This window comes from Nerophis ophidion, linkage group LG09 (assembly GCF_033978795.1).
Source record: "Nerophis ophidion isolate RoL-2023_Sa linkage group LG09, RoL_Noph_v1.0, whole genome shotgun sequence".
Lineage (NCBI taxonomy): Eukaryota > Metazoa > Chordata > Actinopteri > Syngnathiformes > Syngnathidae > Nerophis > Nerophis ophidion.
Window position 1 is genome coordinate 28,551,744 of NC_084619.1, and position 26,527 is coordinate 28,578,270.

General features: G+C 39.1%; 1 protein-coding gene across 3 annotated transcripts in view; it reads left to right on the plus strand.

Moving 5' to 3' along the window:
* Nucleotides 1-26,527, plus strand: part of cdh23 (cadherin-related 23) — a 619,519-nt gene that overhangs the window by 369,386 nt on the left and 223,606 nt on the right. For all 3 annotated transcript variants that reach the window (XM_061910729.1, XM_061910730.1, XM_061910731.1), the window contains exons 14-17: nucleotides 19,013-19,077; nucleotides 19,384-19,621; nucleotides 24,113-24,218; nucleotides 25,776-25,903. In XM_061910729.1, coding sequence (XP_061766713.1) covers nucleotides 19,013-19,077; nucleotides 19,384-19,621; nucleotides 24,113-24,218; nucleotides 25,776-25,903 — 537 coding nt within the window. The remainder of the gene's footprint in view (nucleotides 1-19,012; nucleotides 19,078-19,383; nucleotides 19,622-24,112; nucleotides 24,219-25,775; nucleotides 25,904-26,527) is intronic.

Consider the following 26,527-nt stretch of genomic DNA (forward strand, 5'->3'; position numbering starts at 1 on the left):
AAGGCGGGTGCTTGTGTCTTCATTTTTCTCAACAAGTTCAGTGCAGTGTTGTCAACTTAGCGAATTTCTTACTATAGTACAGTATATTTACATCTTTCCAACTCCTCTTAGTGACTTTCTTTCTCAAAATGTTTGCAACTTTTTTGGGGTGTTTGGAGACATAAAGGCACGTATCACTCTTATGTCCTCAACATACAAGCGGTGCTGCTGTTAGCCTTTACTCACAGGCGGGTCCTCTTAACTATTGAATGTCTGCATTTAGACAGCTTGTACTGAAACTTTCGTTGTACTTTCAAGTGCAATCACAATGAAGTCAATTCCATTCTCGTCAGAGCAGAGAAGAGATCCACACCCACTCTGTGCAGAGCCGCCGCTGTTTCTGCCTTGGTTAAGATGTAACTGTATTGTTTCATTACAATCACACTTAAAATAATAAACCTGAGCCATTCAGTTAATGAATATCCCAACCTTTTGGTCATTTGATCAAATTTAATACATTTAACAATGTGGAACAAATAAAAATTACAACTAAACTGAGAATCAACAGAGGAAAAGTTGTAATTATGACTTGTTTTTTTAACTCATATCAAGTTTATGTATTGTAATGCCCTGGAGTTGATAGTTCTACTATTTGCTAATAATACAGGAACTGCCTGTTTTTTATTCGTCTATTTAAAAAATAAACACATGGCATTGTTCTTACATGATACATATCATTTTCTATTCGCCATGCAAAGCTTACATCTGCATCGAATCGTATCGCATCAAATTGTAAAGTTCTGTTTGTGAATCGTATATGTATGTATCAATATCCATATCGGATCATCATTTAAATTAGAGATGCACACCCCTTATACACAAAACCTAAAACTAGTGAAGTTGGCACGTTGTGTAAATCGTAAATAAAAACAAAATACATCCATCCATTTTCTACCGCTTATTCCCTTTCGGGGTCGCGGGGGGCGCTGGCGCCTATCTCAGCTACAATCGGGCGGAAGGCAGGGTACACCCTGGACAAGTCGCCACCTCATCGCAGGGCCAACACAGATGGACAGACAACATTCACACTCACATTCACACACTAGGGCCAATTTAGTGTTGCCAATCAACCTATCCCCAGGTGTGTGTCTTTGGAGGTGGGAGGAAGCCGGAGTACCCGGAGTGATTTGCAAATCCTTTTCAACCTATATTCAATTGAATAGACTGCAAAGACAAGATATTTAATGTTCGAAACGTTGTTATTTTTTGCTAATATTAGCTCATTTGGAATTTGATGTCTGCAACATGTTTCAAAAAAGCTGGCACTAGTGGCAAAAAAGAATGAGAACGTTGAGGAATTCTCATAAAACACTTATTTCGAACATCCCACAGGTGAACATGCTAATTAGGAACAGGTGGGTGCCAGTGACGTGCAGTGAGTTTCATGGCTGGTGAGGCACTGACTTCATCACAGTCAGATTTATAAACATATGAACCCTATAGAGTATCTTATTCACCATTTGATTGGCAGCAGTTAACGGGTTATGTTTAAAAGCTCATACCAGCATTCTTCCCTGCTTGGCACTCAGCATCAAGGGTTGGAATTGGGGGTTAAATCACCAAAAATGATTCCCGGCCGCTGCTGCTCACTGCTCCCCTCACCTCCCAGGGGGTGAACAAGGGGATGGGTCAAATGCAGAGGACAAATTTCACCACACCTAGTGTGTGTGTAACAATCATTGGTACTTTGACTTAATGTTGCAGGTACTTTGGCTAGTATAGTATAGTATAAATACATTACACTTATTATTATCATTATTAGCGATAATACTGCTAACATTAACTATATTAAATAATCACATGTATGTAGAAAATAACAAACACGACAGTACACAGCGGCCGTGTTCATTCATTGTCTTTACTGTAGCATAAAAAATGCAGATGGCCTTAAAACGCGACAATACTCAGTCACCATATTTAAGTACCCAAAATAAAGACTCGACATAAATATAAATTCAATCGGATCAGAAACATTGGAGGAAACGGGATTAAAACCTGATGCTAACCGCCCATAGAAAATACATGGGTACGGCTAGTAGCTACTATTAGCAAACAAATTAACTTACCAATTCGGTGTAATATCTCAACGTCGACACACTCTTTTGTCGCAACTCGGCCCTGATGGTCGGCACCTATAAGTTTACAATTAGTTGTAAAATGTTGGACGGTTGTTTTTACGATATGCAGGCAAACGACAACTTTAAAACATACCAGCTTCAGATGTCCCTTAGGCTTAGCCGAGTAGTGCAACAATGATCTCTAGGATCACTAGCGTCCTCTACCACCAGGAGTCCGGAGAACAGGTGCCTCACATAGTGGGTCTTCGCAGCCGTTTTATGATTGCCCAGCACAAGAAATACGTTACACACATACAGTTGTCGACAAAATACACTGTACATTATATACCTCAGCTAACTGAACAATGGAAATGTATAATATAATTCATATAGCAATACTGTCTCACTGCACAGCAGCCAGCAGTTAGTCGAGTCATTGCGCAATCCACGGGAGGCTCAGCTGGCTGTGACTCACCGCAAGTAATTCTCAGTATTTGAACGGCAAATGTGAAAATTAAGCGATTTTGAATAAAAAAATATTTAAAACTGGTGAACTTAAATGTAAAATAACTTTATAGTATAATCACTGGATTATCAATGGACATATAACAATAGAAATATGTTTTTTTCTTTTTACATTTTTTTCTTTCCATGATGGCAGGTGAGGCCACGCCTGTCGCCCCTGACTGCACGTCACTTTAATATTGAACATTGAACAGTGCAACATAAACTTCGGAAAAAAAATAATAATAATAAATACCCAAATGAAAAAAACTTCAATCTGAAAATCTGTCCTTCTTCCTTTAACTTGATGAAAACACCATCAAGTTTTAACTTATGGTCTTTCTCACTTAATGCTCAGACTAAACAACTGAAACGCAATACAACTTTATATCCAAACCTCTACTGTGAGAGAAATGTGTTCTGTCGTAAACACAGTGAATTTTATTTTGAAAGTTAACCCGGTGTTTTATTTTGTATTTTGTACACTATTTCTTGTCGCGCACGATCCGCTCTGCTCTGTGCGGAATTGATGTGCCGTGCTTAATTGATGCGCCGTGCTCCGACGTCCGGCAAAAACAGAAGCTGACCCATTGAATAATAGAATAATACAGCATTTTTTCTGAAATATTACCCATATTTAATACTGAATGAGTGGACCGCGACTAGACCATAACTCACAGGTTCAAGTTGCTCCACCGTCACGTCTCTTCAGGCCGCAGTTGGCTCTCTCTCCTCTCTCTCTCCCACTCACTCACTCGCCCTCTCTCTCTCTGTCGGAAGCGGCAGGCTCAAACAACACGGTATTACAAGAAACCGTGGAGTTTTTGTACCGCTGTTTTTTGTTTTGTTTTGTTTTTTTACATCCCTAACAGGAATTTATTAATGTTGTTTAAAGAAAAAAAGAAAAAAAAAAAAAAAAACGCACACACAGGCAGAGGGCATTTTTTAAGACGAGGCAAAAAACGCCAGGGGCTCAAGCACCCATAGGGCCCTATGTGTGCACGTGCCAGATGTGGATAATGCCATCCATCCATTTCCTACCGCTTATTCCCTTTCGGGGTCGCGGGGGGCGCTGGCGCCTATCTCAGCTACAATCGGGCGGAAGGCAGGGTACACCCTGGACAAGTCGCCACCTCATCGCAGGGCCAACACAGATAGACAGACAACATTCACACTCACATTCACACACTAGGGCCAATTTAGTGTTGCCAATTAACCTATCCCCAGGTGCATGTCTTTGGAAGTGGGAGGAAGCCGGAGTACCCGGAGGGAACCCACGCATTCACGGGGAGAACATGCAAACTCCACACAGAATGATCCCGAGCCTGGATTTGAACCCAGGACTGCAGGAACTTTGTATTGTGAGGCAGACGCACTAACCCCTCTGCCACCGTGAAGCCCATGTGGATAATGGTATAAGAATAAAACTTACAAAATTGAAAAATATTTCCAACCTTTGAAAATTGGTGATAAAATGGCCTATATATATATATATATATATATATATATATATATATATATATATATACATACACAATGGTTTGAGAATACAACTTACAAAATGTAAACATAATTCCAACCGTACTTTGAACATTTTTTGTAGAATGGCCCATATGCATATATATATATATATATATATATATATATATATATATATATATATATATATATATATATATATATATATATATATATATATATATATATATATATATGTATATATATATATATATACACACACATGTATATATATGTGTGTATAATCACCCTGGACCCAAACTATTCTTCCCTCAGGCAGGAGACTACGGTCCATCCAGACCCACACCTCAGCCATCAGGCACATGAGCAATAACAAGATCTGATAGCTCAGTTACAGCTCAGGTTATTTTATTCTGTGTTATATGTGTTTTATGTTGCACGATTGCATCAAGTAAACTTCCTAGTTTGTGAACCCGTTCTCAAACAATTGCAATAAAAACTATTCTGATTCTGATTCTGATATTCTGAGCGCAGAATTTGTTACGTTATCGATTGGAAAATGCATTTTTAGACAAAATGATTTGCCTGAGCGGCGAGGAGACACCGATAGTAACAAGTGGTAGAAAATGGATTAGAAAGGGCAGATATTAAAAAAAAAATATGATTGAAAAAACAAAACAAAAATGTATTTTGTTTTTGTTTTGTTTTTTTACTTTGGAATTCCCACGGACCGGATTTTGGGCCGTACTTTGGGGACCGCTGATCTACAATAAACGTTTACAAGGTCTGAGGTGAAAAATCAGCTCACCAGCTGATGATGTTAATACAGCAGCATGAGGACGTTGCCTCTCTGAGATCAATGCGCTGCTAAATGTCGGTCCTTAAGGTTAGCGCTTATAATAACAATATAGCTAATATTTGGTGATATTTAGGTCACAAAATGCGAATGGAGTATTGTTGGCCCTTTTTTGGGATGGTGTTATGTTTAACTAAATGGACGTGACGTTAAACGGACACCAGGAAGCAGTAGTGTACAGAGATTTAATATATATAGTAAATATATCTCTGGGCTTCACGGTGGGAGAGGGGTTAGTGCGTCTACCTCACAATACGAAGGTCCTGCAGTCCTGGGTTCAAATCCAGGCTCGGGATCTTTCTGTGTGGAGTTTGCATGTTCTCCCCGTGAATGCGTGGGTTCCCTCCGGGTACTCCGGCTTCCTACACCTGGGGATAGGTTGATTGGCAACACTAAATTGGCCCTAGTGTGTGAATGTGAGTGTGAATGTTGTCTGTCTATCTGTGTTGGCCCTGCGATGAGGTGGCGACTTGTCCAGGGTGTACCCCGCCTTTCGCCTGATTGTAGCTGAGATAGGCGCCAGCGCCCCCCGCGACCCCAAAAGGGAATAAGCGGTAGAAAATGGATGGATGGAATATATCTCTATATAATAAAAATAATAATAATAATAATAAACAATACAAATAAACAATCGAATGGTGTGTGTCAAAAACCCAAGAGTATGTATGGTGTAAGACTATGTGAATTATTTTATTGGAGTGTGTGTTACCAACGTGTTGGAGACGCGGTGCTGTCAGACATGGGCGAGGCAGGCAGGGAAGTCCAAGGCGGAAGCGGGGTGAAAAGCAGGAGAGCGAGTCCAAAGTCCAAAAACGAGGTCGGGGATCCAGGAAGGCAAAATGGGGGCCAGGAGGGAAGCAGGGGTAGTGACACGACACTGTAGGAAGAGCAGGAGAAACAGGGATCAGGGAAAACACAAGGGCACAAGGAAATAGGCAACGAGCAAGGAGGAAGTCAGAGACACGCAGCTTACGAGGAGTAGTTTCACCATATGAGAACTAAGTTCCCGCGAGGATCCCTGGGTCCACCGGTCTCTTAACCAGCTGCACGTCATCAGTCCCAGGTGTGTCAGGCGTGGACTGCCACCAGCGCTAGCGGAGAGTGGGCGTGGTCCGCTTGATGAGCGCGGGGGCGTGTCTGGAGTGCGTTGTCAGCGGGTCCTCTGGATGGACCTACAGCGTAGGAAGACGCAGACTGTGCATGTTCCACAACAGATGGTTGTTTATTGTGTTTTATGGTCAGAATAACGGCCATAGACGCGATAATGTCATGGTTCCCATTGGCTTTGTGTAAGCAGACTTTTATTTAGGTTTATTTACGAGTTAGAAGGCATTTAAAACAAACAGACATACGTGTGTTTGTCTCTACTAAGAATTGTGAATTATAACCAAAATTCCCCCAAAAAGGGCACCACTTACTCGACGTGAGGGCGTAGAGCCGAGAGTGAAGGGCAAAGACAAGGACTACGGGGAAAAATTGGGATTCAGCCTTAATCACCCAAGAGTTAACTCGGGTTGTCGTAAAACCCTACACTAACCACTCTATAGCCTTTGTCTAAAATGTACTTTTGTGCATCTAAAGTTGAAAGTCTTTGGCTTGCAGTTGGCAAAGTGACTTGTCCACGCTGCCATGATGATTGTTCAGAGGATGGGAGTTAATGACGGATGGGAGGGAGAGAAAAGATGGCTATCGCCTTTTCTTTCTAACCTCGCACCCTCCCCTTCTCTCACTCGCAAGTTTTCTCCCCGAGTCTCTGCCTCTCTGTCGCTATGGCAAGAGGAGCACTAGAGCTCCCCACAGGAGCTGCTGTCGCCAACAACCCCCCCTGCTATCATTGGAGCACTTATGGGCCTGTCACTCACCTGGGAGAGAGGGAACAGAGGAGGGACAGGAGCATCAAGGGGGAGAGTGTGCAGAGGAGATATGTAGAGAAGTGCACGGCGAAGAGGATGCATTGAAGAGAGGGAGTTATAGACAGAAAGAAAAGAGGGAAAGCAAAAAGAGGGATGAATGGGAATTCAAAAATAAAGAAGTGAAGAGAAGCAAGGAGGGACGAGGTCTTCAAGGCATGGCAGATGAAACCTGGAAGGTTAATAAAAGAACCTGACTGGAGTTCCAAAGACCTCTTACGTATTTTGTGTCCTTCTCCATAGGTTAGCACCGTGAGCCTCAGTGCACCAGTCTACAAAGAGATTTGGACTTTAAAGAGAAACATTGATTTGCCATCCAAGATGGTGTGGAGGGTGCTGTCTGTGAAATACCAAGCCTGAGCTAAACGCATGGTGACATTGTTTTCATCATAAGAAAATAATAACAGAGTCAGTGCAGTGCAGGGGTAATTGGGGGTGTTGTACCAGGGCCTGAGCAATATTTTCAAATATGTCAATTAAATATTTAAGTTATAAAAAAACGTCATACATCTTAATATTAGGTAAATATTTGGGATTTTTAATTGATGACCACTTGAGTTTTTGTCACGCCTACGGTTCATGTTTTGTTTTGGTCATGCTATGTTTAGTTTTTTGGACATTTACTTCTGTTTTGCATTTCCTTGTTTGTCTTACCATGCCAACTGATTTAGTTTTCTGTCATGTCTGATCATGAGTTTTGTGTGGCCATATAACCCTGTGCATCCCCAATCTCATCTGTTCTCAAAGATAAGCAGTGTCTGGCCTGGTTAGTACTTGGATGGGTGACTGCCTAGGAATACCAGGTGCTTTTGACATTTGGACTCTAAGTTCCTTTTTATTCACTCCCTGTTTTGTTACCATGACGACAAATCAGTTCACCTGTCTTGTCTCACACCTGTTTTCACTTATCATGTTCATTATTTAAGCCACAGTTACCAGGTAGTCAGTCTGGCAACATCACCTCATTCACGCCCTCGATTATCTGCTTCATGCCTTGCAATGCTGTCCATTTTGTCCACGTAAGTTTTTGTTATTCATGCCACTGCGCAAGTGTTTTTGTTTCATGTTTGTAGTTTATAGTCTTTGTGCTAGTCTTTTGTTTCATAGCCCAGTTTTTTGTACCGCCATTGTGCGCGCTTTTTGTTGGTTCCTGTTTTTAGTTTTAGTGTTAAAATAAAGATGTCTTTACCTTCACGCCGTTTCCGCTCCATTCGTTTTGCACCTCGGGAAAACAAACCAAGACCAAGTCCAAGCCTGACAGTTTTAAGGAGCACTTTCAGTATGTTGTAAAAAAACTGAAACTTTTACTGGGATTTTATTATAGAAACAAGTCTTTCTTTTTTTTTACTGTGAAACAGAAATTGGTGGAAACAACCTTTTTACCTATTATTGACTATGGAGATGTGTTGTACATGAATGCTACTGCTGGTTGTCTCCACAAGCTGGATAGTGTGTACCACGGGGCACTCGGATCCATCACCAACTGCGCTCCCCTTACTGTGTCTTATACTCAATGGTTAACTGGACATCTTTATGTGCTCGACACCTCAATCATTGGTATGTTTTCATCTACAAAACCATTCTTTGTATCACTCCATCTTATCTATCTTGTCTTTTGCCCAAAAAACAAGGAAGTCACAAATCTGCGTTCAATGAATGTCCTTCAATTTATCATCTCCAAAGTAAGAACTGAACTGGGCAAGAAAGCATTTACTTTTTCAGCACCGAAGGCTTGGAATAACCTACAATCGAATATTCAACTTCAAACCCCTGTTAAATTGAATGAGTTTAAAGCTTCCGTGAAAGGATTGCAGTCTACCTTGTCTGTATGCACATGTGATCATATGCTGGCACGTGCACACATAGGGCCCTATGGGTGCTTGAGCCCCTGCCCTTTTTTGCCTCGTTTTAAAAGGTGCCCTCTGCCTGTGTGTGTGTTTTTTTTTTGTTCTTTTTTCTTTAAACAACATTAATAAATTCCTATTAGGGGTGTAAAAAAAGAAAACAAAACAAAAAACAGCGGTACAAAAACTCCACATTTTCTTGTAATACCGGGTTGTTTGAGCCTGCCGCTTCCGCCAGAGAGAGAGAGAGGGAGAGAGAGGGCGAGTGAGTGAGTAAGTGAGAGGAGAGAGAGCCAACTGCGGCCCTGAGGGGACGTGACAGCGGAGCAACTTGAACCTGTGAGTTATGATCTAGTCGCCGTCCACTGATTCAGCATCTAATATGGGTCATATTTCAGAAAAACGCTGTAATATTTTATAATTCAATGTGTCAGCTTCTGTTTATGCCGGACGTCGGAGCACAGCGCATCTATTCCGCACGGCGCATCTATTCCGCACAGAGCAGAGCTGATCGTGCGGGAAAGGAAGTAGTGTACAAAATACAAAATAAAACACCGGGTTGATTTTCAAAATAAAATGCACTGTGTTTTCGGCGGATCACATTTCTCTCACAGTAGAGGTTTAGATATAAAGTTGTATTGCGTTTCAGTTGTTTAGTCTGAGCATCAAGTGAGAAAGACCATAAGTTACAACTTGATGGTGTTTTCATCAAGTTAAAGGAAGAAATACAGATTTTCACATTGAAGTTTTTTTCATTTGGGTATTTATTTATTATTATTATTTTCAAAATTCATGTTGCACTGTTCAATATTAAAGTGCTTATGAGGTGGCGACTCGTCCAGGGTGTACCCTGCCTTCCGCCCGATTGTAGCTGAGATAGGCGCCAGCGCCCCCCGCGACCCCGAAAGGGAATAAGCGGTAGAAATGGATGGATGGATGGATCTTTAACAATAAATAGCCTAATAATAAACTAGTGTTTTGTTGCTTTTCATGTCTTCCAAGCCTATGATAATGTGAATTAACTCATTATGACAATAATTTGTTGACACAAAAGAAATGGCAATCACTTTTACCTACAAAGGACACACAGCCAAGTAGTTAGCTTCCTATTAGCAAATTTAATTTTATATTAATTTCCATATTGTGTAAAGGACCAAAAAAAAAATGTCCTGCCCTTTTCTGACTTTGAGCCCCTGCACCTCTATAATCATGTGCACGTCCCTCGTCATATGAGCAAGTTTTAATGTTGTAAATGTGATGTTTTATGTGTTGTTTACTGTTTTTATTATAATCTTGCTGCTGCCCTCTTGGCCAGGTCTCCCTTGGAAAAGAGATCTTTGATCTCAATGGGATTATTTCCTGGTTAAATAAAGGCTAAATAAAATAAAAAAAAACAGCCGCAAAAGTTTAATAATACGGTTAAAAATATAGTCTATATTAAATATAATCTCATAACAGGTCTTCCTGATGATAATACTGTACTGTCCTAAAGAAAGAAAGTAAAAAATGATTACATTCTTCTACATTTCATAATCCTCATAACTTTATCAAAAAACATCCACATCTCAATCTTGACATTACGCTGAATGAAATAAATTGGTCTGATTTGTTTTCTGATAATGACATTGAAATTAACGCCCAGGTGTTTAACTCAAAACTCAAAGAAGTTATGGAACTTTTGATTTAAAAAAAAAAAAAAAAAGAAGGAAAAAGCTAGAAAAAGGGTAAACCATCTTGGCTGATTAATGACTGTAAAACACTCAGGAAGGAAAGAGACAATTTACCTAAAGTGTCTAAAATATGTTCTTGCCATTGATGGACAAAAATATACTGCCATTAGACATAAAACCGCCCATGCTTTGCATAAAGCCAAATGGCAAAATCATTTTGAAAACGAACTAAAATAGATGACAGATTAGAAATAAAAGTAAGAATGAGCTGTTATAATCCCAAATAATTAGCAACTGAATTTAATGTCTCTTTTTTTAAATCTGTCAATGAAATAACACAAATATTTATTCAGTTGGAAATAGCAAGTAAGTCGATTGATCCTGAACAGCTGGTTTTAAGTTTAAGTGGCAAACATTATTAAGTCTATAAAACCTTCAAAAGCCAAAGATGCCTATAGCCTTGACTGCTTAAAAACATAAAGAGATGCACTTGTTTGCCCGATAACGAATCTAATTCATTTATCAATCAGAATGGCCGCAGTGTCTCCAGTTTTTAAATCAGGAGACACAACAGTTATGTCCAACTATCACCCTATTAGCATCCATTATGTTGTGTCTAAGGATGCTGAAATGTGGATTGGCAAGTTGCTGAATAAACATCTCAGCCATGGGCATTCTCTTCTGCACCTGATACAATTTGGGTTCCGCCAGTATCACTCCACCTAAACAGCAAACTGTGTCTTTTTAGAAACAGTGACGTCCTTGCTGGATCAAACTTCCTGTGCTGGTTTTGTTTTTTTAGACTTAAAAGCGCCGTCAAGCTCTCCTGTCTAAACTGACTCATTTTAATTTTGCAGGACATAACATTGCTTGGTTTTAGTCATACTTGTCCAACAGAAGGCATTCAGTGAGGGTTTGTAGTATCTTGTCTTCCTATCATGAGTTAAAAAGTTCAAAGTCAATCAAAGTTTATTTATATAGCCCTTAATCACAAGTTTCTCAAAGGGCTGCACAAGCCACAACGACATCCTCACCTCAGATCTCCAGCAGGGCAAGAAAAAACTCAACCCAATGAGATACGATGAGAAACCATGGATGGGACCGCATATGTGGGGACCCGTAGGGGTTCCACAAGGCTTTATTCTGGGACCGGTATTGTGTTCTTTATATTTAAATGACTTGCCAAATATTTGCATGAATATGAACATTCAAATGTATGCTGATGATGCTGTTACCTTCACACCTGCCAAAAGCACACAGCAAGCATCATCTATCCTCTCGTCAGCCTTAATGAGTATTCAAAATTGGCTTCTCAATTCATGTTTATGGTCACGCAAAAATACAACTGTGTAAATGAAGTCCATAAAACTTGACTGGTTTCCATGTTTTCCAGGGGATTTGGATTTTGGTCATGTAGAGGAGTTCAAGTACCTTGGGACCATACTGGACCCAACACTTTATTTTATAAACAAATCAGGCTCACAGCAAAAATAGTCAAGTTCAATGTGCATACTTTTAAACAAATCAGACCCTCCATGACAATGACGTCTGCTAAAATGTTTTTACACACAATGACATTGTCCCACATAGATTATTGCATCACAACCTGGTCACTCACTGGAAACAAGATATTAAAATCCATAGAAGTGTTATTTAAAACATCTTTAAAAGTCCTTGATCAAAATCATCTGTCATTCCATCACTGTAACATTTTGGCAAAATATAAGATGCTTAACTTTGAAAATGTTATTCATTTTAAAAACAGCTGTTTAATTTACAAAATTATTCATGGACTAGCCTCGCCACCACTCTCTGTATACACTAAACTAAGGACTGAAGCAAAGTGTACTGTCAGTTCAAGAAAGTTATTTCTGGAACAGACATCCCAGTAATATTAAATAATTTGTCCCACTTTTTACACCTTTAAAAATCATCTTAAATTGTTTTCCTAAAAGTTTTAAGTAATTTTGTCACTTTGACTAATTTAATTGTTTTTATTTTTTGTGTCTGGGTTTTTGACATTATAATGTTTATTGTCTCTCTGTGTGTGTTTTAATGTCTTGAGATTACACATTCAAATTAGCAACTATGCTATAATCTGGATCATTTACAATCTGTAAATCAAATTGTTCATCAATGTGCATTGTCCTGAATCAACAAATTAGCAGAATGTCTAAAACTAACTATACCCCCTATCAAAAATGTGCAGAGGTCTGTTCCACCGGAATAGGTAAATCTAGCTTGGAACACTTTACCTAACACAGATGTCATAGTGTCATCAAAGCTCACCTTTAAACATTCGCACATAGCACCAACATTTTTAATCAAAGGTGAGGTGATCGAAAAAAGGTAAAAATACAATAAAGCAACTTGTGACAGCATAAGAGAATGTACGTAAAAGTTTCACGTTTGTATTCCAATGCCCATAACTGTGGTCAAAGTTAAAGTTAAAGTACCAATAATTGTCACACACATACTAGATGTGGCGAAATTGTTCTCTGCATTCGACCCATCACTCTTGATCACCTCCTGGGAGGTGAGGGGAGCAGTGGGCAGCAGCGGTGCCGCGCCTGGGAAACATTTATGATGATTTAACCCCCAATTCCAACCCTTAATGCTGAGTGCCAAGCAGGTAGGTAATGGCACCCATTTTTATAGTCTTTGGTATGACTCGGCCGGGATTTGAACTCACAACCTACCGATCTCAGGGTGGACACTCTAACCACTAGGCCACTGAGTAGGTGGTGCGTTCAAAGACCCTTGATTAAAGTTAAAAACAGAGGTGTCACTAGTTTTTTACACTGTAACATAAAGGAAAACTCGACACATTTACAATCATAGTTAAAGGAATAATAACAGGTTATATCAGGGGTCGGGAACCTTTTTGGCTGAGAGAGCCATGAAAGCCAAATATTTCGAAATGTATTTCCGTAGAGCCATATAATTTTTTTTTAACACTGAATACAACTAAATGCTTGCATTTTTAAGTAAGACCAACATTTTTAGAGTATAGTATGTCCCTTATTCTCTTTAATAACATTGTTATTCTAAAGCTAACCAATAATAAATAAAATACTTCTTACCATTAATGTGACATCTTGGACAGGTGCGATAGAAAACGGATGGTTGGATTAAAATGCATGAGAATGTTTTATATTTTGAACGTTATTTTTAACACAGTGATTACCAGCGGAATTATCAATCACTTATTGTGTTAAGCAATGTCAGCTAAGATTTATCTGAGAGCCGGGCCACATCTGGCTCTAGAGCCATAGGTTCCCTACCCCTGGGTTATATAATTATTCAAATTCATTTCCTCGCCCCTTCATATTGAATCTATCTAGATTTTGTATATAAAAAAAAAAACTAAGCAAAAAAAACCCCACATTTGTTTTAAAAAACAAAATCTTTTTATTTAGGGGTGTTTGTCTAGAAATGTTCTCGATATGTTAATCCCATCTTTAAAAGAAGTCAAAAACTGATGAGGTTTTTTCAAATGTTTTAAAACGCTGTGTTTAACCAAAATCATGCAATTATTTGTTTTATTACATGTAAACATACCTGCAATGTTCAGGAGACTTGTGTATGGGGGCCTACAATCAGGTGCTACACCTTTGCTCCACCATGTGTGATGCAACATTTAGGTAATTACTTGTAGAATAAGCCTTTTATGGTGACAATAGTGTGGTCCTCCTTTTCTGGGTTAATCCAAAAACGGGTTACATGTCTTTCCAAGGATGGTTCAGGTTGCTGAAAAAGGTGCTTTGGCTCTTAACCGAACAGGCTTTTTGAGTTCATGCTCATGGCCCAATAGGCATACTTGCCAACCCTCCCGGATTTTCCGGGAGACTCCCGAAATTCAACGCCTCTCCCGAAAACCTCCTGGGACAAATTTTCTCCCGAAAATCTCCCGAAATTCAGGTGGAGCTGGAGGGGGCGTGGCCTGGAGGCCCCCACCCCCCACCTCCCGAAATCGGAGGTCTCAAGGTTGGCAAGTATGCCAATAGGACAGTCGGTCTTCCCGCCAGACCCGAGCTGTCCTTTCTAAGACAACTTGAACAAACCAGTTGTGATCAATTCAATGCCCTGAGAGTACATTATCTGGGTAAATGAGAATATCCACAGACACGTTACATGTTCGGTAATGACTGGTTGTTTGTATACTGTACATCCCCCTGAAAACCACCACCCTCAGCAGTGGACATCCGTCTGTTTTTAGTCTATTCTTCTTCTTGCAAATGAGGCAGCTATACAGTTTGTTTCAGGCATTGCAGTCAGCTCACTTTGTCAGGAGTGGTGTTGAGCAGAGTGGAGTATGTAGTGTGCAGTCTACTTAGTGTGGCTACATATGCAGGCTGCTGATTGGCGCAACGCCCCGCGGTACATGTCGGAGTTCAAACAGCCGACTCCAGTTCCTAGCCGATTTAGAGTTACCCCTTCTCTGCGAGGCAGGTTTGTACCTGGTGGCAACGAAGTGTTGATGCATGTTGTAAATTGAGTTGGTCGTGGGCTTTCCTGCCAGCCAGTTCTCCATCTGTCAAGGATGTTGATATTGGAGTCGCAAAGAGTTGCTGCCTGGCGGGGGAAAGGGCGGCGACAGGGCAGCGCTGGCGGTCAGGATAAGAGTTCTGAACAAGGTTTTTTTAGGGGATGGTTCATGTCCAGCAATTCTATTTATTTTGACGGAGTTCCACATTTCTAAAAACAAACTGATGCCCGTTATGAATGTGCAAAAATTTCCAATGCAAAGGGTGGCTGTTTTTTTGGAGGACATGTTCCTTTAAATGACTGGTGACCAGTCTAAGGTGTACCCCATCTTTCAGCTGGGATAGACTGTCATGATCCTTGAACCAAAGCAAGATAAGTGGCACAAAATGAATTAATGAATATTGTGGTCGCCGAGGCAAGTCAAGTTTCCAACGTGCACAACTCTTAAGGCTGTGTGTGTATATTGTATTAATTTTTTTACCTGCCGCAACCCTCCCACTCATTTGATCTTGTGATAGTGGTCATTGCAAACTAATGGACTATAACAGGGGTCTCCTGTTATGATCTACTAGGTTGACCATATTCTGAAATCCCAAAAAGAGGACACATATATGCGTGCCGAGGCGGGCAGCACGCCAAGGCCGGGACTAGGTGAAAATTTGCCAATGATACTTGAACTTGCATTATAAATATAGCTCGGTATAGCTCGGTTGGTAGAGTGGCCGTGTCAGCAACTTGAGGGTTGCAGGTTCGATTCCCGCTTCCGCCAACCTAGTCACTGCCGTTGTGTCCTTGGGCAAGACACTTTACCCACCTGCTCCCAGTGCCACCCACACTGGTTTAAATGTAACTTAGATATTGGGTGTCACTATGTAAAGCGCTTTGAGTCACTAGAGAAAATGCGCTATATAAATACCATTCACTTCACTTCACAAATAATATATTTATTTAAAAAAGCATTTTTTTTCCTCTGTTGACAGCAGTGTTGGCCCTCGGAATTTTCAAAATGGGGTCCCATAGACCCCATCAAGTCATAAAAATGGGGTCCCACAGTAAATTTTTGGGGTCCCACTTTTTTGTAAGCATTTTGAAAACAAATGATAAACGTATGCATTGTCTTGTTATATCTCACATATTGTGTTTTGTAAAACGTTACTTCATTCATTAAGAGAAATATTATAAAAAGAAAACAAATTTGTATGCATATGTACAGTAAATGTATTCAGTTATAAATATTCATTGACTTTCTTTTTTCCTTCATGGATCCAAACCAGGGGTAGGGAACCTATGGCTCTAGAGCCAGATGTGGCTCTTTTGATGACTGCATCTGGCTCTCGGATAAATCTGAGCTGACGTTGCTTAAAACGATAAGTCATGAATAATTCCACTTGTAATCACAGTGTTAAAAATAATGTTAAAAACATAAAACATTCTCATGCATTTTTAATCCATCCGTTTTCTACCGCACCTGTTCAAGAAGTTGCGTTAATGGTAAGAAGTTATTTATTTATTATTGGTTAGTGTGGGGTTTGCCCTCCTGGGGGTTCTTCGGACCACCAAGCACCGACATAAGAGCCTGTTTCAGGGTTTCAATATTGTTTTATTCTTCAATAAGTCTCTCAGTTGCTTTCCAGCAATTGTATTTCCAGCCCCAACCCCGTCTTTCCTTCTGGCTGCTGTTTATAACAGAGCGACAGGTGATTAGATAACAAAGCCCATGTGGGCCCTCTACGCACCTGTCGCTGATTTTGAAGCCGGTCCTGGCACACCCCACTTCGCTGCAGGCCTGCAGGCCACGCCCCTCCACAGTTAGCTTTAGAATAACAATGTTATTACAAAGAATAAGAGACCTATTATACTTTAGAAATGTTGGTCTTACTTAAAAATGCACGTGTTTAGTTGTGTTCAGTGTTAAAAAAAATATTATATGGCTCTTACGGAAATATGTTTTAAAATATTTGGCTTTTTGGCTCTCTCAGCCAAAAAGGTTCCCGACCCGTGATCTAAACTTTACCGGTGCTGGTAGCGTTTCCTATGTTTTTATTTAATAAGTTGTAGGTGTATTTATTTTAGTATGAAAGTGTAAAAAGTGTTTTGCTTCGGTCATGAAGTGATGATAATGGTGTGCCAGGGCAAACATGCATTTTATATTTAACGCTTAAACGCTCTGGAGTCTACATCAACTTCAGATCAATTCCTCATTCGAAAATGTTTTATTTATTTTTTTAATTTTGTTTTTTTGTTTGTCTGTTTTCCGCTGTTTTTTGTCAAACAAAACTATGTTTCTTTTGGCAACACAAAATATGCAAAATCTTCCACCCAAAATATTTTTCAAAGTGGAATATTTGATGTGATGAAAGCGGGGTTGAGGTGGGGGGGTGGGGGGTAGGAGGTAGCGGGGGGTGTATATTGTAGCATCTCTGAAGAGTCACTGTTGCAAGGGGTTCTGGGTGTTTGTTTTGTTGTGTTTATGTTGTGTTACGGTGCGGATGTTCTTCCAAAATGTGTTTGTCATTCTTGTTTGGTGTGGGTTCACAGTGTGGCGCATATTTGTAACAGTGTAAAAGTTGTTTACACGGCCACCCTCAATGTGACCTGTATGGCTGTTGACCAAGTATGCTTTGATTGACAATTCAATCGACTCCCTCCCTCTCTCGCTCTCTCTGTATCTGCCCCTCCCTCACGAATGTTGATGCGTATGCACACCATCACAACTTGTTTTGTTTTTAACCCCTCTTAACCCCGTACGTACATTGAAAATAGACGCAACCTTGACACAAAATGCCAGACATTTGAAAAGAGGACCCATGGTCAGTCTATAATCTACCAGTAGCTCTGATTTTGAGTTGCTCGCCAAAGGGTTAAAAATGCTTGCTTAAACCTTCTGTATTTTATAATTCAGGTATGATGCTTGTATTTACTGTCAAATGACTACAAAATAAAGCATAAAAAAATGACTGTACTGTTTGAGCGCAGTTCAAACACAATTTAAATGTATTCAGTAATTTCAAACACAAAAAAACTCCCTTTTTGTCGATATACTCATATAGTGAATACAAAACCCTGCACTAGAAATTAATTCAAACTGAAATATGAGATGAAGATGAACACATGTTTTAATATAAAATTCAAAGTTGTGGATATCAATATTTTGGCAATGCACTGGCAAAACAAACGTTTCAAAAATGGAACAGTAGAAAAATTTGCCATAGCTGCCATTTTTAATTTGTAAAAGTAGCTCTGAGGACAAATTTGAGACCCCTGATGTATAAGAAGTTGACAAAAAGGGGTACCGTATTTTTCGGACTATAAGTCACAGTTTTTTTCATAGTTTGGCCAGGGGTGCGACTTATACTCAGGAGCGACTTATGTGTGAAATTATTAACACCTTACCGTAAAATATCAAATAATATTATTTGGCTCATTCACGTAAGAGACTAGACGTATAAGATTTAATCGGATTAAGCAATTACGAGTGACAGATTGTTTGGTAAAAGTATAGCATGTTCTATATGTTATAGTTATTTGAATGACTCTTACCATAATATGTTAAGTTAACATATCAGGCACCTTCTCAGTTGGTTATTTATGTGTCATATAACGTACACTTATTCAGCCTGTTGTTCACTATTCTTTCTTTATATAAAATTCCCTTTAAATGTCTATTCTTGGTGTTGGATTTTATCAAATAAATTTCCCCCAAAAATGTGACTTATACTACGGTGCGACTTATATATGTTTTTTTCCTTCTTTATTATGCATTTTCGGCAGGCGCGACTTATACTCCGGAGCGACTTATACTCCGAAAAAATACGGTATTTTTGGGGCTACTTGAACGTTGTACCATTTTACAAATGTATTTCAATTCAGTGTCTGAATATAAGTCCGTGCTTCAGAACTAACTACATATTTGAATCAAAGGTAAATGAATATATACTTGTTTTAGACTAACAATATATATTGTTTATTTTATTTTATTTGTTTATTTATTTATTTTTTATTAGCAAATGAAGAACTAAAATATGAAATATGCTATTTGAATGAGGATAATAAGTTATTAACACAACCCAGGTGATAGCGAGACTTTATGAATTATCATAAACTAATTTGTCATTTGTAACTGTTATTGAACTGATTTTTTATGTTATGTTATCTTATTTTTCAGGCTACAGATGGAGACGTTGGCACGTTTGGTATCGTGCGTTACTTCTTCAGTGATGAGCCAGACCAGTAAGATACAGTTACACAACAATTACACACTGTACTGCATGTTTGTCCTTAAAATCCTGCTGGACTGGAGTTGGACATTAGTTTGTCAGTAGCTCCTATTGGTCACAATATGACAAAAACTCTGAATTGCCCATTAGAGTGTTAATGGTTGCTTACTTATACATGCCCTGTGCTTAAATGGTGACCATTTCAGGCTATACACAGCCTTTCATCAAATGTTTTTTTTTTTTTTTTTAACTGAAAGAACAAGCTACAATATTGCTACAAAAAACGACTAATCAAAATTTATTTTTTAACTTCTTGCAGGTTTTCACTCGATTCTGAAACAGGTTGGGTTATTCTAAGATCCAATTTGGATTATGAGTTGATGCGTCGCTTCACGCTGACTGTGCTGGCGAGGGACGGAGGCGGGGAGGAAACCAACGGCAGGATCCGGGTCAACGTGCTAGACATAAACGATAATGTGCCACTTTTCCAGAAGGAGGCGTATGTGGGCTCGCTCAGAGAGAACGAACAAGCTGTACAGCCTGTCGCCCGAGTCAGGGTGAGGAGTATAAGTTACACATGCATAGCAAGGGAATTAAATCTAGTAATTCCATATAGCAGTACAGTTGAGCCTCAATTCCCTTTATTGTTTTTTCGAACACGGTTCGTAAATAGAAAAGTATGTATATTAAAGCAAAGTTCTCCATAAGAACCAATGTAAACATTATTAAGGGGTTCCAGCCGTAAAAGAGAACTGCACTTTTTAAAAAATGTTGCTTATCGTTCACATTCTTTATGAAAGACATGACGGATGGATTTTTTAAAATGCATTCTCACTCGTAAAAAACAAATGTCCGCTTACAGCGTAATCAATGGGATGTCCCGTATTCTGCCCATAAAATCCATTAAAAAAACTCCAAAAAGCGCCAACAATATATTTTGTGACTTGAATATTAACCAAGTATTACTAATATTTTAATTATAAGTGCTAATAAATGATAAATAGGTTGTACTTTTATAGCGCTTTTCTACCTTCAAGGTACTCAAAGCGCTTTGACACTACTTCCACATTCACCCATTAACACACACATTCACACACTGATAGAGGGAGCTGCCGTGCAAGGCGCTAACCATCAGGAGCAAGGGTGAAGTGTCTTGCTCAGGACACATCGGATGGGAATTGAACCAGGGACCCTCGGGTTGCGCACGGCCACTCTTCCACTGCGCCACGCCGTCCCTAATGCAGACAAATATTTATAGTGGCGCCTTGATCACGAGCTTGTGTGCCTATGTTGACATCATCGTTTCCTTGGTCCTTTATTTTAGATCGTTTACTATCTCACTTGGATAGTAAACGGATGAGGATGCATTCCGATATTTTGGTACACTTTGACAGCCAATTTAGACCCGGAAATGACGAGAATGATACAAAAAGACGCTTTGTTTCACCCCCCTTTTCTTGGCGAGGATAATAAATAATTCTGCATATAAATGGGAATATATGAACATCCGAGCAGTCGGCATCCTAATGACAGCAGACATTGTACAGTAATAGATGTTTTATTAGGTTTGTTGGCTCTAATGATACCTGCAGTGTGTAGTAATCAGTGATATAGTTGGAAAATGCACAGCCTATGCTTAAAAATAGCGAAATACATAAATATTAAATGTTATTATAAATGTGCTTGTTACTACATCACATATATACTTACATCATGTATAGAAAACCTTAATGGAGTTGGTTGGATGTTTTTTCAAGGGATTTATAGGCAAAATACAGCGACTGCCATTAGCTCCATGGTAAACTGACTTTTGATCGCATTTATTTAAGGTTTCGAATACATTGGAAAAAAATATATATCCGTCATCATGTCTTTTATAATGATTGGGAACGATAGGCAAAATCCCCCAAAAAAGTACAGTTCTCCTCTAACAAAATATCATGTTTCAGTTAAAGTTTTATACCTTGAACACTATATAAGGCTTTAACTTTATATGATAACAAATAGCTAAACTCTCCTCCTCGTATGCAGCACGCACACACAGTGTCACTAGCCTGTGGTGCACTCACAGTTGTAAATCACAAAACTCTTTACAGCCATTTTGCCAGAATCATTGATTGATTGAAACTTTTATTAGTAGATTGCACAGTTCAGTACATATTCCGTACTGTACTAAATGGTAACACCCGAATAGGTTTTTCAACTTGTTTAAGTCGGGTTGCACGTTAATCAATTCATGGTAATTAGGTGATTAGGAATAAAGAAAATTAAATCCACTTTACATTGTCATTAATCATCATGGCGTGCAGCGGACGGAAGGAACAGAGCAGGCAGTGTCAAACCCCGGATCATAGTGAAAAATGCTAAAAAAAAAATGGAAAAGTAGCACTTAGCACGGTAGCTAACAAGAGCAATGCTGTGTTGTCTGATTGACCAGCGCCCCACAATGGATGTGCTGCTGTGGACAAAATGGCTGCACTCCGAGGCACACAAGGGGTACATGAAATATTTTCTCACTGAGACGAGGCGCGTACTAAAATTTTATCCGGTCTTTTGTTCGTAAATCAAAAAGTTTGTACAATAATGGGTCCATAAATCCAGATATTACTGTAAATATGCTAAATGCTCTATGTACATTCCAAGTTTTGTTTTCTCTTCCTCCACCGAGTTTCTTTTGTTCCTCAATGTTGCGATAATGATGCAGTCATGTGTTAGTGTGTACTGTATCCAAAAAGAACAGGCTGACCTGGTGTGTTGGCTATCCGTCACTGCCACACAAAAGCCTGAGGTGAACGGGCACAATGGTAACTAATGGCTCAGCACTTCCTTTGATTGCGCCCTAAAGAGAAAGCCTATTATGTACTGTAGCTTTTAGCGGCGTGTCCAGCGATGGCTTTTCCTGCCACAGTGCATTGTGTCGGCTTGTGTTTACACTGTAAAATTCTGTCAATTTCTTGACTCGCTATGTTTTTCTTAGTTTCAGCTAACTTTAAATGCCACTGATATTAATAAGCTGCCCATAGGGAACTGGGAAGCCAGTCACCTAATTCTGGGTAAAAAAAATTGGGCCTGGAACCAAGCTAATGTACACAGACCCAAACAAATGGAAGAAACAACTAGAACCTCCGGGGTTGGACTGTTATTAAAGTGACAAAAAAAAAATTATTGGATAACTCTAGTTGTGTTTGTTTGTGCAAATACGTAGATGCAAGAGAGGAAAATAGATGTCTTTTATTGTGAAGCCACAAATAAAACAACACAAACAACTAGTTATTTATTGATCATTAAAACACAACAAGGGTCAACTGAAAACAACTCAGCAGGCTGAAAACATGGACATTCGCATACAGGAGCAGGCTATTGTGCAGTAGTGATGTGCGATGCCACCAATTTTCTTTCTGATGCAATGCCGAGTAAAATAGAGGTCTGGTATCTGTGATACCGACCCGATACTTTGTGCAAATATAGCTAATGCTTGTGTTAAAATTTTAAAAGTAGTCTATTTCACGTGTTGCTGCTCTTGGGGAATCATGTTCAGACAATCTAAAATCACAGAGAGAAACAAATGATGGTGTTGTCCATGAATGTTCTCATTCATCCAGGTCATTGTAATCTCAGGGCATTCCATCGATTGCAACTGGACTGTTTGGTTTGTCTTGGAAAACGTTTTGCCTCTCATCCGAGTAGGCCTCATCAGTTCATGCTCATAGACTTAAATTGGTCAGATCTTGTCTTAGACTTAGATTGGTCAGATCAAGTCTAGCGGCTGGTGCCAATTGTGGGGCACCGGTCAGTCTCCGGTACTCGTTCAGACAGCACAGTGTGTGCTTTTTAATTGTTCTTTTTTTTTTTTAATAACTTTTCATTATAAGTCCAAAGAAAGCAATGGAGAAGTGATCCTTGGTTTGAAACATTCAGGAAGTAATCACAGCTAGACTAGATCTGACCAATTTAAGTCTAAGACTAGATCTGACCAACCTAAGTCTGTGAACATTAGCTGATAAAGAACTTGGATGAGACGTGAAACGTTTTCTAAAAAATGTATTCTAAGACAAAGCAAACAATCCATTTGCGATCGATCAAACGATGCAGTTACTCTGTACTGAATGGTTTATCTTATGTAGATTGAACTATGTATTTGGTGTCTCCAAAGAACCTACAATAAAAGTATACATACTGTTGCTGTTTTATAATACTGAGCAACTCATTTTAAATGATGGTAATTTTCTGAATGACTGAGCACAGCACAGTGGGTCCCTGCACTTGCACATTACGTTCTTACCTCGGCGGAAGAAAAAGTAGTTCCTGCTAATCCCGTTTCATTTAGACGAGATCTCAATGATTTAGTTACTTTACTGTGTTCCTATAATGATATACAATATCTCAAATAACTAAAGTATCAATATTTTGAAGAAACATCTGGGATCTGCAGTATCGATATTTCAGTATCAATCCGCACATCACTATTGCGCAATGATTGTGTTGTTTTTGAATAACCCTGCTAATAAAGAAACAAACAATATATATTGACCTTACGCTGCCAGGAAAGCAATAAAAATACCAAGCTGAACTGACAGAGATATGTTGCAGATATTGATATTATTTATAGTGTATTTTTGGCTTTTGGCTTTCTTTTTTCCACTCAGAGAAGAAGAAAGTGACAGTTACTCAACATTTTAGCGTTCAATTCAAGAGTGGGTTTACGCATAAAACTATACGATTTGACAAATTCCCAAACTTAAAAAATGAAAGTGAGGACCAATGCTCTGTAAACATCTGGAGTAATCATGACTAAGTCCAACAAACAAAAATACTGAGTGGGTGGTATCATTGTTGATGTTGAGGATTATCCCTGCAATAGTTTGATTTGGCCGGTGTTGACGCCTGGGCCACTAACAGCCACAAATGGCTTAAATGTTTGCAATAACATTATGCTACTGATGCACAGGTTTTATTTACGTTTAGTACTATTATTGTATTCTGCCCTCTTTTACTCCAAATGTATAACATCTCTACATATCTTATGTACCCTTCTTTGCCGCTCGCAGGCAACAGATGAGGATTCTCCTCCCAACAACTTCATCACGTACACCATCATTTCCACCTCAGCTTTCCCTGATTTCTTCAGCATCATCATGGTGGAGGGCTATGCAGGTATACGTTAAGTGTTTGAATGTATAGGCAAAAGCTTGGTCACACTTTGGGATCAGTTAATTTTCCAGGTTGTGGGCTACATGTTTCAGCTCCCCCAAATCTAAGTGTGTCATACACTTCTGCATTGGGAGTTAAAATTTGGGGGAGACTATATGGAGTGCCGAATGTAAAAAACAAATCAATACTACAATGATTACATCAATATTTTTTTTTTACCGTAAAAAAACAAAAGGTTTTCTTTTGTTTCTTTTTTATTTATAATATGTTTATATACGTAGCAAACATGTTCCTGGACACACAGGGACTTTAAATATGACCAATGTATGTCCCTGTAACTACTTGGTATCGTACTGATATCCAAATTTGTGGCATCATCTAAAACTAGTGCAAAATATCCACACAACAGAATAATATGTGTGTATTACATTTGAACAGAAGTCTAGATAGAACATATTAAAACAGAAAACAACCAGATATTAACAGTAAATGAGGGAATAAGCGGATGGACATACAGAGTGCACCCTGGGAAACTAAATAAATAAATAAATACACACACACATATATATATATATATATATATATATATATATATATATATATATATATATATATGAATGTGAGTGTGAATGTGAATGTTGTCTGTCTATCTGTGTTGGCCCAGCGATGAGGTGGCGACTTGTCCAGGGTGTACCCCGCCTTCCGCCCGTTTGTAGCTGAGATAGGCGTCAGCGCCCCCCGCAACCCCAAAAGGGAATAAGCGGTAGAAAAAAAAAAAAATAATATATATATATATATATATATATATATATATATATATATATATATATATATATATATATATGCAACCAAGGTAGATCACCTCAACTTGGTCATTTAATAAGTAGCTTGTCTGTGCTAAACAGACTCAATAACTCCCCGATGACAGTTTAGTGAAACAATAAAAAAGAAAATGCCATTGTAAGTTAATAATACTAAGACACTTGTAAACCTTTTAGCCTATTCGCTAGTGCTAATTACTCTAGTTTGATTACATTGCGATAGCATATACAAACATGCATGAACAACTCCTACAGACATCACATTTGGGACGGTTTAGTAAGTATCTATTGCTTTAGTTATATTGTAATACTTACAAACGTTGGTTGGGGGGACGAATGAAGAGTCCTTTCGAGCAGAAATGCTATGGATGAATATACTTCTGGCACAAAACAGGAATAACATTGTCAACCTACAGCACCTGCAGTGAGCCAACTCATCCAAAAGATGGCACCATTGCACAATCAATAACACCCCTCTTCCGTGTCTCTGTCGGTGTTCTTTGAAAAGTATTTGTTGTATACAAAACATGGCTGTTAGCAAAGAACAATCCTCAAATTAGCTGCATTGTTTTATAAGCCGCAGGGGTCAAAACTTTGGAAAAAAATAGTGGCTTATAGTCCAGAAAATATGTTAAATTGTTAAACGGGGATGAACGGTGTGTTTGACCTAATTATGTGTGCTGGATACACAAAATGTTGATTCAAACCCATGCCTAAAGTCTTTCTATTCTCTCGTCAGTTATCAGTGTCACAAGGCCTCTGGACTATGAGAAGGTTCCCGGAGGAACGATCCATTTGACAGTGATGGCCAAAGATGGAGGAAACCCATCGCTTAACAGTACCGTCCCTGTCACAGTGGAAGTGATTGTAAGTATAGTCCTGCTGAATACACACATATAGTACATACCCTTCGAAGGCTATGTCGGACTGAAAGGGCACACATTACGTGTCCAAGGAAAAGAGGTAAAGCAAACAGCAGAGGCAGTGGGACCCAAATAGGCACCAGAATGCTGGCACGGAAACTCCAAAAAACGTTATTAGCCAAAAGAACTAGGGAAAAAAACTCAGAAACCAGATCGTACCTGACAAAGACCTAACGAGCATGAGATGAAAAAAGATTTAATTCATACAGACTAATTGTACAAAATAAGGATAGTTAAGGAATACACCTTGTAAAAGAATTCAACTGGCTGACAGGAGATCAGTGGGCGATATCACCAAAATGATTCCCGACTGCGGCGCTCGCTGCTGCTCACTGCTCCCTCACATCCCAGGGGGTGAACATGGAGATGGGTCGAATGCAGAAGACAAATTTCACTATACCTTGTGTGTGTATGACAATCGTTTGGGACTTCAACCTTATATCAGAACACAAAGAGGAGACAGGAATAACGATAACCTCACCTATATATGTGATTAACCTTAATAAATGCACTGATTGGAGAATTGGTCCAAAATAGAAGGATAATAATAATAAATACAAATTTCCAT